Genomic DNA, 11,890 nt, shown 5'->3' with positions numbered 1-11,890 from the left:
TTTCAGTCCTGGAACCTTTCATGAGGGAGCAGTCACTGGACATTTTCAATTTTGGAGCTGGGCTCTCGAGACGCTGAGTGGGAACTTCGGCACACTCATATGGCTGGGAGGCTCAGAGCAGCAGTGTTTTTGGGTCTGTGGAAGGTCTGCTGGGGGAAGGGGAGGGCCAGCAACAGCTTTTAGTCATGGCACGTTTCATGTGGGAGTCGTCCCTGGATGTTTTCAGTTGCGGAGCTGGGCTCTGACCAGCATCTGTCATGCCCATATCAAGGAGCTTGCCGAGAGTCTGTGAGCTGGCCAGCCTGGAGCCTGAGATCTTTTTGCCTTCATTTCTACATATTGTGGCTATGTGGGGAGCTGTGTCTGATTACACCCTTGGACAGCTGAAGCTGGACAAGGTGGGCTGGCATCCTTGTTGCCCTTGCCCTGCAGGGATTCAGTCCTCCTGAGAGCTCCCTCCCTGAGCATTGCAGCAGCACGTGGAGACCACCCTGTGTGCCCAGAGCAGCTTCTTGGCCAACCACAAGGGGAACCAAGTCCTGCAAGCACCAGAGAATGAGCCAGGGGCCTTGGCTAAGGAGAATGAGTGGGAAGACGACAGCGACAAAGAGCTGGTATGTGCATGTCCAGTTAGTGTGGCAGCTATTTCCAGTAGGTTTGTTTGTATTCCAGTTAGTGCAGCGGGTTTGTGTGGGAGGTTTGAGCGTATCCACTTGGTGCAGCAGGTTTTTGCATATTCAGCCTGCGAAGCAGGTTTATGCCGCAGGTTTGTGCATGTCCAGTTAGTGGAGGAGGCATTTGCAGGGGGATGGTGCCTATCCAGATTGTGCATCCAGATTCTGCAAATTCACTTTCTGCAGCAGGTTTTGCTTAATTTGTTTTAGTTGCATGTTACTGCTGCAGGTTTCTGCATATCACCCAGGCCCTGCGGCAGTGTGGTTATAGGTGTCAAGGCACGTGGGAGAATGTGGGCAGGTACGTAGAAAGCTTGTCACCTCTGATAGTCTGGGACTTCACTTCTGAGCAAGTGCAGGATCCTGATGAAGTGAGAGAATGTTTGAAAAAAAGATGCCCTTGCTATTCCAGAGAGGCACAACTTATGGCACTGTACTGGGGCCTGGCTTGCACCTACCGAACACTCCTCAGTACTATTCAGCACCTCAAGGAGAAGAGAGAGTTTCTTGATCTGAAGACATACCAACAGACACTGTGGCTAAACCAGAGACCCAGTCTTCAACTACATCAGTCACCCCTATAATTAAGAAGAAACAATGGAAGCAGAACAACTCATTTTTAGTAAAGGATGAATAAGCTTCTCCAGAAAGAGGGAGAATCGGAAGAGGCTGCCTGTTCTGCAGCAGAGCAGTCACAAGAACAGGAGGGGGTAAGGACTGAAATCATAAATGAGACAGAAACTACCCAATCCCTATCCCTAAGTGAGCTGTGATACATGTGAAAATATTTTGGCCATCAATCAGGCGAGCAAATTATCAGCTGGTTACTCTGATGCTGGGATATTGGGGCCAGTAGTCAGGAATTAAGAGGGTAAGGAAGCCCGGCAGCTGGGATCCCTTGCTAAGGATAAGGCCATTGACAGAACGATTGGCAAAGGGGCAGGAGTCCTCAGTATTTGGAGGTAACTCCTGTCGAGTGTGAGGGACATGTATCCCTTCAAGGAAGATCTTGCAAATTTCTGAAGCAAGTGGACCACCACTGAGGGAGGTATCCAGTATCTGAGGGAATTAGCCATGGTGGAGGTGATCTGTAGCAACCTGGATGACAACCAGGTATCCAAAGACCCGGATGAAATCCAGTGCACATGGTCCATGTCGCAAAAGTTTGTACAAAGTGCACTGACATCATATGCCAACACCCTGGCGATAATGAGCTGGGCAGACACAGAGGCACCAACTGTGGATGGATTGGCCAGACAACTCCGAGAATTCAAAGAGAATCTTGCTTCCTCCCTACAGACCTGTGTCTCAGCTGTGGAGAAGCTGTCCCAACAACTGTCTCAGCAATTAAAAGGTACCTCACCCATACCAACCAACGTCTCAACTATTAAGAGTCAGCCTTTTTCTGTTTGAGGGAGAGGGTACCAGTAGCACACACCACGTGCCACCCCTGCATGACCAGGGGAAGGACATGAGGAAGTGGGACGGTGAGCCTACCTGGAGACAAGAAGCTCGGGTACAGGAACTGCAAGAAAAAACAACAGCCCAAAGGGTATCCATCCAGGAAAATTACTGCTCCAGTGCCTGTTGGGCAAAGTAGAAGGGCTGATCTTACTTTTGACCCTGATGAAGGGACTTCTGGTTTGCAGTTACAAAAATCAAGTAATGAATACTCTGACCAGGAATAGAGGGGTGCTGCCTTCAGCCAGGCGGAGGAAAGGGACAACCAGGTTTACTGGACTGTATGGATTCAATGGCCTGGCACATCAGACCCACAGCAGTATAAAGCTCTAGTGGACACCGGTGCACAGTGTACTCTAATACCATCAGATTACAAAGGGGCAGAATCATCTGTAGTTCTGCAGTGACAGGAGGATCCCAACAGCTGTCAGTGTTGGAGGCTGAGGTAAGTCTAACTGGGAATGAGTGGCAAAAGCATCCTACTGTGACTGGTCCGGAGACTCAATGTATCCTTGGCATAGACTACCTCAGGAGAGGGTACTTCAAAGACCCAAAAGGACCGGTGAGCTTTTGGTATAGCTTCATTAAGTATGGGTAAGATTAAGCAGCTGTCTAGCTTGCCTGGTCTCTCAGAGGATCCATCTGTGGTGGGGTTGCTGTAGGTTAAAGAAGAGCAGGTGCCAATTGCTACCATGACAGTGCACCGGCAACAATATCGCACCAATTGAGACTCCCTGATTCCCATCCATAAGCTGGTTTGGCAATTGGAGAGTCAAGGAATGATCAGTAAGACTCATTCACCCTTTAATAGTCCCATACGGCCAGTGCGAAAATCTAACAGAGAGTGGAGGCTAACATTGGACTATTGTGGCCTGAACGAAGCCACACCAACCACTGAGCGCTGCCATACCAGACATGCTAGAACTCCAGTATGAACTGGAGTCAAAGACAGCCAAGAGGTATGCTACAATTGACATTGCCAGTGCATTTTTTTCAGTTACTTTGGCAGCAGAGCTCAGGCCACAGTTTGCTTTCACATGGAGGGGTATCCAGTACACCTGGAATTGACTGCCTTCAGGGTGGAAACAGCCCTATTATTTGCGATGGATCGCTACAGACTGCACTGGAACAAGGCAAAGCTCCTGAACACCTGCAGTATATTGATGACATCATTATGTGGGACAAGCTGCCCCTAGGGAGGTCCCACTCTATGTGCTGACACAGGCTTCAAGCCATGTGAGGCTCAATTAACCCTTTGGTCTTGGGTGCCAGGAGGGCTGAAATAGCACTGAAATCAACTTTATTCATGTTTGTTTCGAGCAGTGCCTCACTTTTACAGTGTGTGTGGTTCTGGACTCAGGGCCTGAATGGGCTCTGCCAGGTTGTGGTGCCTCCTTGAAGGCTAGGACAGACCTTTCTGAAAAGCCCCGTTTGCACCTGAACCATTGCCTTCAGCCATGCAGCAGACTGGGGTGCTCATGAGGGTTGCAGCTGGAAGGGGCTCTTGCCAGGAACTTGATACTACCTCCCCACCTGCTTTTTCTTTAGAAGAATGGTTTGCTCTATTTGAGTCTTGCTGGTCCCTGTCCTTTGGATTGAAACAGATTTGAAATCTTTAGAAAACTTCTTACTGCAGTATTGCTCTCCTCTTCAAGCCAATTCCAACTATAAAAACCTTTTGCACCCTCTTGTGTTCAGGTTTTGCTGGTGAGGGAAGGGTATTTTGGTTTTTAAGTTCAACCCTCTTCCTCAGGGACATAAATGAGACAGGTGTATTTTTTACATTAGAGCTTCCTACTGGGCTTTTGTTAGACAATTTCTATTTGGCCAAGCTCCGGGAGGAGGATTTTGCCACTTTTTCTTCCTGTGAAGGAAAGCTCTGCTCCCATCTGGGTTTCCTGATGGGATGTGGCTCCTTCTCCCTTGTTTTTCAGGGTGTCAAGCTGTGGCTTGTCCTACTCTGCAGAATGTCCTGCTCTGCAGATCTGCCTGATCACCACTGAAGATGGACAGATGAGATTGGCAGCCAAACAGAGCATAGGTAAAGTCTCCAGTCAGGGAACATTTATTGAGCAGGGTATAGGTGGTGGTGGGGTTAGGCTGCCCTATGAGGCAGGAGGCCAGGGACTGCCCTGCACTGGTCAGTCAGCTCAGCACAGAGACCAGAGGTGCAATAAGCTGCATCTGCTGGACTGAACAGCTGAAAGGTATTCATACATTTCAATGCACACACATGCTGCAGGCATCTGATGCAGTCCCAGAACCCTAGTACCAGCCCAGCTCTGCTGGCTGGAAAGCCAGGCTGTGGATCAGAAGAGAGTAATTAATAACTCGTTCTTTTGTCATTGGGATTACGATCCAAACATCACCATTCTAGCTGTGCTTTGACTGTGCTCCAACCAGAGCTCAGCCCTTCTTGCAGGCTGCATCTAAGGGCAAACGCAGGATTTCAGCTTTGTCCTAGAGCTCAGACCACATATGGCAGCATAGGGCCATGAGCCCATCAAGTATTGGGAATCTGAAAGGACAAAACTCCTTGCTTGGGGAGTGGATGCAGGGTGATTACGCTCAAAACCAAACTAGCTTCTTTCTACTGTGGGCTGTCTGTAACCTCAAGTGGAAATGGCCCCTAGCCTCCCTACAGAGGGGTGGCAATCCAGAGATCCTGGTTGGGATCTTGGGAGAAGCAAAACAAAACAAGTAACAGAATTGTAGGCCCGGACTGCAGGAGAACTCGTTTTGGCTTTATCTGGGATGTGCTTGGCAGGATGCCCTGGAGATTGCACTGGAGAGCCATGAGGCCCAGGGCTGCTGGGTGATCTCCAAGGAGCCATCATCAAGCCTGGGGGCAGTGAAGCACACACCTCGCCCCCCCAGCAAAGATCAAGGTAAAGGAGCACTTGAACTAGAAAACAGTAACAAAAACAGAACAAAGACACTGACCTTTCAGAAACTAATTAAATACTATTCACAGCACTTTTAAGGAAAAAAAAAAAGTAGCAAGCAGTTTACTTCAAAGAAGTTCTACTGTTTGGGGGTTTGCTAATATCAATGCAGAAAGATTGAAAAGTGAAGTCTGACAAAAACAAGCTGGCTAAAGGGCTTCCAGGCCTGACAGCAATTTATGGTTGCTAACCAATATTGGCTATTCACTGGAATAGCCTCTTTCTCAGCTATGTTACTTTCATTCTCCCAAAGCAACAGGCAAGCTAATGAGTTGCCAGGAAATGTCACAACCTCCACTGCAGTAATGCAGGCAGCTCATTTTCATCTACTTGAGCATGTAAGGATTTAGATTAGAACCAAGGACCTGAAACAGGAGTTTTAACTGTGCTGTTGGTTCCTTTGCTCACATGAGACAGACTTCACATAACAGAATGCAGATGACAATGTACATGATGGGGGATACTCTGAAATGCAACAGCAAGAACATTTAAAGGATTAGTTCAACAACAGGTATTTTGTTCCATTTCAATCTAACGAAATTTCTGTAATTAAGTTCAGCATGTAAGAATGACAGGCTTGAGTATCTATCAGTTCTCTTCTCAGCATCTTAACCTTTTTCCCTCTGGGAAGGAACCACACTCCCCCCACTGAGCCAGCAGAAACAGTCCATTTTGTAGAGAACCTCAGTGCTAGGCATGCAACAGCATCACATGAAGTAAGAGAATACAGACTGTGTCCAAAAAATGCAGGCACTGGCACTTTGTAGCACCCATTTCATTTCTACTCTAAACAGCTCTGGCTTTGGAATTCTTTATTTGGTTTGAAGTATGCTGAACACAGATCTTATGTCAAAGTTCTTCCAGGTCTCTTCTCAAGCTTCCCTCCCACCTCTTACTTGCCTGGGTGGATAACCAGTAATCCAGAACATTACTAGATATAAGATCATGGTCAACTGAAGCTACTAAAAGAAGGCAGAAGTTAGCAGCATCAGGTATGACTGCAGGGACACCCTTTTCCCCTCTAACCCTCCTGTTCTAGGCTCCTGGAATACATGTAAAGCAATAAGACTTCTGTCAAAATATAGGGGAGGGAGAACCAACATGTTCCCTAGGTGTGTGCCCTCCAGAACTGAAATCTCTTCAGGTGCTACCCAACCCCACCACTGAGCTAGAACTGCACTGCATCATGCAGCACCTGGAGATATACCACTGCTTTCCATCAAGCTGGGGCAGAGAAAGCCCTTATCCTGTAGAAGTGCTCTTTGCTGCATGGGGCAAGAGAAGAGGCACAGCTAGTATCTTCACTGTAAGGCAATGTAGGGCCACCCTTCAGCCAGGAGCAGGTCTTGTAGAGTTGTTTTTCGTGTTTCTTTTCTGAAGGGTCTGCATTTCCTCCTTCACTCTAAAGCAGCTAGTTCCTCCAGGAGCTGCTCTTTCTCCTGCTGCAGCTCCTGCACCCGCTGTTTGTTCTGCTCTAGTCTGTCCTCCAGCCACTGAAGGAGCGGCCCACTGATGGCAGACATCTGACTGCAGAGGTTCTTTGTGAACACTGCAAAGAGCAAGAACATATCATGCCAGTGCAAACACACAAAAGACTCAGTGTGCTACAACAACCCCAAAGCCAAGAGAGTTAAGAGACAGCCAAGGAAACCCTCCAACATCCTGGCCAAGGCAACCAGACATCCCCACAGGAAAGTCAGAATCAACAGCTTGCTAAACAGGGAAACAAGCTATTTCAGTCTGACCTTTAGACACCCAGGGGAGGGATGACAGACCTACAACAGAAATTTGGAAATCTGCATGTAAGTCATCATTGATGCTAATTAATTTCTAAATTCAGAAGCAAAGAATGCCTCATTTATTGAACAGGTGAGAACAGACAATGGGGTATTTACCTTGGAATAGAAGCAGGATTAGTATTCACCCTAACTCACTGGCAAAAGCAAAGATGTCATATGCACGTAACATACAGGAAGTGCCAGGAGATGCAAGCATGCATACAGATCAGCCAGACACTACTTTAAGACTCACCAAATCCAAAATCCCCTTGCTGTTCTAACAGGGGGAAGAAAAAAAAACCCAAACAAACCCAAAGTCTATTGTCATTTTAACCAATGGTACAAAGGTCGAAGGATACAACAGCATTCATAAACCCCAGGATTAGGTTATTTTACAGCCCTTGATGTTTTCCTTTGAAGTGTTTAGTTACAATTCTGTTCCTCCACTAGACTTTATATAACAAGGTAACAGTCTCAGGGAATTCTCTGGGTTATACAGCGTTTGTGTTGGAAATGAACTGTACGGCAAAGAAAAAGACAAAAGTTTGTGCTTTTATAGTTATTTACAAGTGCCTGTTATGGCAAAGGGAGGACTGTTACACAGCTGTGGTCTACCGTCCCCCGAAGTTAGAGCCAAACCAACCCCCGCGCAAGACACTACTGTTTTGACTCTGGAAGCAGCATTCTGGATTCTTGCATGCAGAAAAGGAATCCTTACCTGAGCCATTATGAATCTTGGTTACAGAGTCTAGATGGGTGAGGCTACGAGAATGAACAGAATGCAGGTTAGTGACAAGATAGCAGTGAGTTGCGTATTAGGCAAACCCAGGCTATAGAACCAGCTACCTACAAGGCACTGACACTGCAGGTACATCTAAACCTCTTCACTTGTTGAAGCCACATTCACAGAAACATCAGTGTTGAGCACCAGAGGCAGAAAAAAAAAAAAGCAGCTGATATTCTCATTTTTCAGACTTCTCCTCAGCACTCTTACCCTGGTTAAACGCTAATTACTGTCACACACAGACACATCACTGAAGTACCACCATTAGCTCACACATGCTCTAGCTCTTTTTTTGTTGCAGCAAAGGAGCAGTTACACTTAGCTCTTGTGTGCAAGGCTGAGAGAACTTGAACTCCTTAATGTGAAGGTATTCAATCAGTTCTCCTACAAAGGCACATGAGCTGCTAATGCTTCTTATTTTCTGTACCCCTGCTAAGGTTATGGTACTTTAAGTACAGCAACAGTAGAACATGTTAGCAAAGAGTCTTGGAGAGGGGTACAGCCCCACTGTTATTACCTGTGAATTCTCCTGTAGGCATCTTGCTCTTCCTGGCAAAGGATCTTGGGCAGCTCTACAGCTGATTCCAGACACACTTTCCCAATGGTTTCATGGGGGACAACATGAATAGGAATTTCAATCCTTTCATATCTAAAAGGGTATCAGGTACAATTAACTTCAAAGCAGCAGAGAGGAAGAAAGGACTTCTACAAACCTGCAACAGTCTGTCCAACGCATGGCATTGCTGCAGGTTTATTTTTGGGAACACATGCCTGAGTTGATGGGCAAATGGAAGCCTTTTATAGCCACACACTTGTCTTAAATTTTAATGATAAAATGCTAAAGCAACTAGATTGCCAGTACTGACAATATGATGCACAGCGTGTGTGCGGTTGGTGGGGACTCTACACCATGCAAGCTTGAAGCCTCGACCTCTAAAGTTGAAAGCAAAAGGGTGGGCCTTCTACACAACAGATTAGAGAACAAATTCATACTCAGACCACAGTGTCCTACACCAAATCTTAAGCTACTAAATTATCTAGGCTAAATTAATCAGTCCCAATCTTTAGATTCTCTTCAAGCAGCCTGCATTAGCGGAAGTAAGGTGACCTCATTCAGGCATCTCTTTACAATATTTGCTCCTCATGATGAGCCAAGAAGACATTTATTTGAAACAACCCAGAAAGACAAGATGAAATACAACCTGATGCTGGACATGAATATTCTTCTGCTGTACTCACTCTGAGCTCTTCTGGGCCTGAATGGACTGGAAACAGGTGTAGAGAATCCTGCCTGTCTAAGAGAGACAGCAGAAAGTCAGATTCCAAGAGCAAAACATCATCTAAAACCACACATTCCTTTAGGAAGTAGAATATGCTTTCAAATAGCACTTTAACAGGTTGCAAAGGTACATGCTTTTTGCTTAGATTGGTATGCTGGAACTGTTTACAAGCAGATATTGACAGACCCATTAACTATGAAAAAAATCTTAAACAATAGCTACCTGGAAAACCTAGACAAGACACACCACTGTCAGCTTATCTCACACTATGGTAGCATCTCCTAAAGAGGCTAGAGGCACAGAGGTGCAGTAAGCTGTATCTGCTGGACTGAACAGCTGAAGGGCACTCACACATTTCAATGCACTCACGCATTTCAATGCACACACATGCTGCAGCCATCTGATGCAGTCCCAGAACCCTAGTACCAGCCCAGCTCTGCTGGCTGGAGCGCCAGGCTGTGGATCAGAAGAGAGTAATTAATAACTCGTTCTTTTGTCATGGATTACGATCCACACATCACCATTCTAGCTGTGCTTTTCACCATTCTAGCTGTGCTTTGACTGTGCTCCAACCAGAGCTCAGCCCTTGTTGCAGGCTGTATCCAAGGATTTCAGCTTTGCCCTGGGGCTGATGTTTCTCATGAGTACTTGGACGGCTTATTGCCATTTTTAAGTTGCCTACCTTTGTGTTTTTGTCCTCAATGAAGCAGGAAAAGATAAGCCCTACAAAACCTTGGTCCATCATCTGATACATAGCTTGTGTGCGGACATCTGCAGACAAAGAAATAAGAGAATGAGAACTGCACTGATCACCTGAAGGAGTGGAAAAAGATTTGCCACCTTTTGAAGGGTGACCTGGAATTTGGCAACAAATGTCACAAGCTTTATTTTAAAAGTACTTACTCCAGGTGACTAAGTTAAAAAAAAAAATTGATCTAATTTAAAATGTAATTAAATAGCAAATCTTAAAAATACAAGATGAGTTAACAAAACAAGAAATGACCTTAGCATCAGCCTGGTGCCACAGATACTATATAGCCGTAATGTCCAACACGTGTAAGATACTCATGCACTTCGTTCAAAAAGGTTTTCATTTTTGCATTAACACTCACAGATGTCAAAAATCATTACAGCAGGCCTATGATTCCCACAGGTTTGTTTTTTTTTTTTTGCTATTCCCAACACCCTAGGTCTAGTTTTCCCGTCTGGAAAAACAGTAGTTCTAGTAGTAGCTGATCTGTGACTACTGAGTCACGTGCAGTTTGAGCACCTGGAGCACACAGACAGGAATGGGGCTATACTGGCAGAGGTTCCTGAAGCACACCCAGACAATCTTGTCCTACCAGAGGACGTTTGAGAAACCGAACTTTGATAGTTGGGATGTGCAGCTCTGAAAATCCAGTAAATTGAGTAATACTATTAGCTAGCTGTGAGTTTTCATATAGAACCTAGACCAAGACTGCTCTTACCAACATGCGATGGCCAAACAGTAATATGAGGATGAGAGTGATACCAGCCCACAACTCTCATGGGACGTCCCGTCATTTCAGCCAACCTGTGTGTGAGTCAAGGTGCTTTTGAAACCAATAAAGCAAATGGAAGAAGTTTTTTGTACAAGGGAAAACAGCAGAGTTTTAAAAGAGCTTTTTTTTTTTTTAAAAAGAGTTTTCTCATCAGTCAAGAGAATTCCAAATCCCTTTTAGATGGGTGACAAGACACATGGCAGGAAGCTGTTGGAAGCCTCTTCCCCAGCACTGGCAGGATGTCACTGCTGCAGAAGCAAATCGGATTTTGTTTGCATGTGGCAGTAAGAAACATGGCAGCAAGCTGTCCAAAATGGCATCCTTGAGTGTATGTAGGGAAAAGGCTCTCCAGTGCACCACGCTTGGAAACAGAGACTTGTCAGCCTTTCATCTTCTACTAAGTCTCCCTGCTGAACTGCTACCCTCCCCAAAAAACATACTTCAGTTTTACTTGTGATCAAATACAAAGAAATTATAAACAACAGTTACAACACAATTCCACTGCAAACACTGGAACCAACAAAGACTTCAGAGAATGGCAACTGCCAGCACAGCCCTCCAAACCGAACAGTTGTAGGAGGGAAGCAACAGACAACTTCAAGCCAACCAGAACAAGTCTAAAACATAGCACATAAAAAGAGGTCTGAGGTAAACCACTTCACTGGCGAGTCTGTTGCTGTCTCTACTAAAGGATATCTCTGCTTCAGTAGAAGCAGCTGAAAGCTGCTCTGGCGAAATTTCCACACGGTCTTTTCTCTTATCGGAGCGGCGCAGGATGATCACAGAATGGATATGAACAATTCGGCTGGTGTCAACCTAATGACACAGAAGGAAAAATCGATCATTTCTCTGCTAAAGAAATAACCACCCTCAAGGAAAAGGCCGGCTCCTGTACCTTCAGTAGGGAAAAGGTACGCATCAGAGCACAGTCAGGCATGCAGACAGGAAGCTTTCCTGACTCTAAGCTTTGACCTACACAGCAGCTGGAACTACGAGTCGGCGCTAGCCAGGAGCGGAGAGGGGAGGCCGGAGGCGCAGCGGCACGGCTCTGCCGGGGACCCGCCCCTACACAGGCCTGTACAACGCTCCCTGCTGCGGTGACTGAGCCCCGTTCGAAAGGTAAGAGCCCGCAGACCACTATCGCACGGCCCGCACTGGCGCGGGCCATGAGCCCCGCCCGGGCAGCACTTCTTCCCGCTGTGTCTCCCGCGCGCAGCCCCGACCAACCCCGCCCCGGTACCTCGCCGATGCAAAGCCCCATGACCTCCTCCTTCTCGGTGCTCAGCGCGTGGTTGAGGCACACCAGGAGGGCGTCGGCCTCCAGATGCACCGCCTGCACCGCCATCTTGCCGCCAATGCCCGTCTTTCCCCCACCACCCCGGAAGTAGGCGGGGACAAGCCCCACTTCCCCCGCCCTCACTCGGCAGCCGCGCCAATCACAGCGG

At 46.8% G+C, this 11,890-nt stretch overlaps 1 protein-coding gene across 1 annotated transcript; it reads right to left on the bottom strand.

Moving 5' to 3' along the window:
* Positions 1 to 5,077: 5,077 nt before the first annotated feature.
* BRCC3 (BRCA1/BRCA2-containing complex subunit 3) lies at positions 5,078 to 11,814 on the bottom strand. The gene is made up of 8 exons (XM_009286312.2): positions 11,686 to 11,814; positions 11,142 to 11,261; positions 10,392 to 10,479; positions 9,605 to 9,693; positions 8,882 to 8,937; positions 8,160 to 8,291; positions 7,577 to 7,620; positions 5,078 to 6,629 (listed from the first exon to the last, which is right to left on the bottom strand). The coding sequence occupies exons 1-8, from the start codon at positions 11,788 to 11,790 to the stop codon at positions 6,478 to 6,480; spliced, it is 786 nt and encodes a 261-aa protein (XP_009284587.1). The 5' UTR covers positions 11,791 to 11,814; the 3' UTR covers positions 5,078 to 6,477.
* Between the last annotated feature and the right edge of the window lie 76 nt (positions 11,815 to 11,890).

This window comes from Aptenodytes forsteri, unplaced genomic scaffold, assembly GCF_000699145.1.
Source record: "Aptenodytes forsteri isolate BGI_AS27 unplaced genomic scaffold, ASM69914v1 Scaffold888, whole genome shotgun sequence".
Lineage (NCBI taxonomy): Eukaryota > Metazoa > Chordata > Aves > Sphenisciformes > Spheniscidae > Aptenodytes > Aptenodytes forsteri.
Note: the sequence above shows the minus strand (reverse complement) of the source record. Positions and strands in the feature narration are given on the sequence as shown.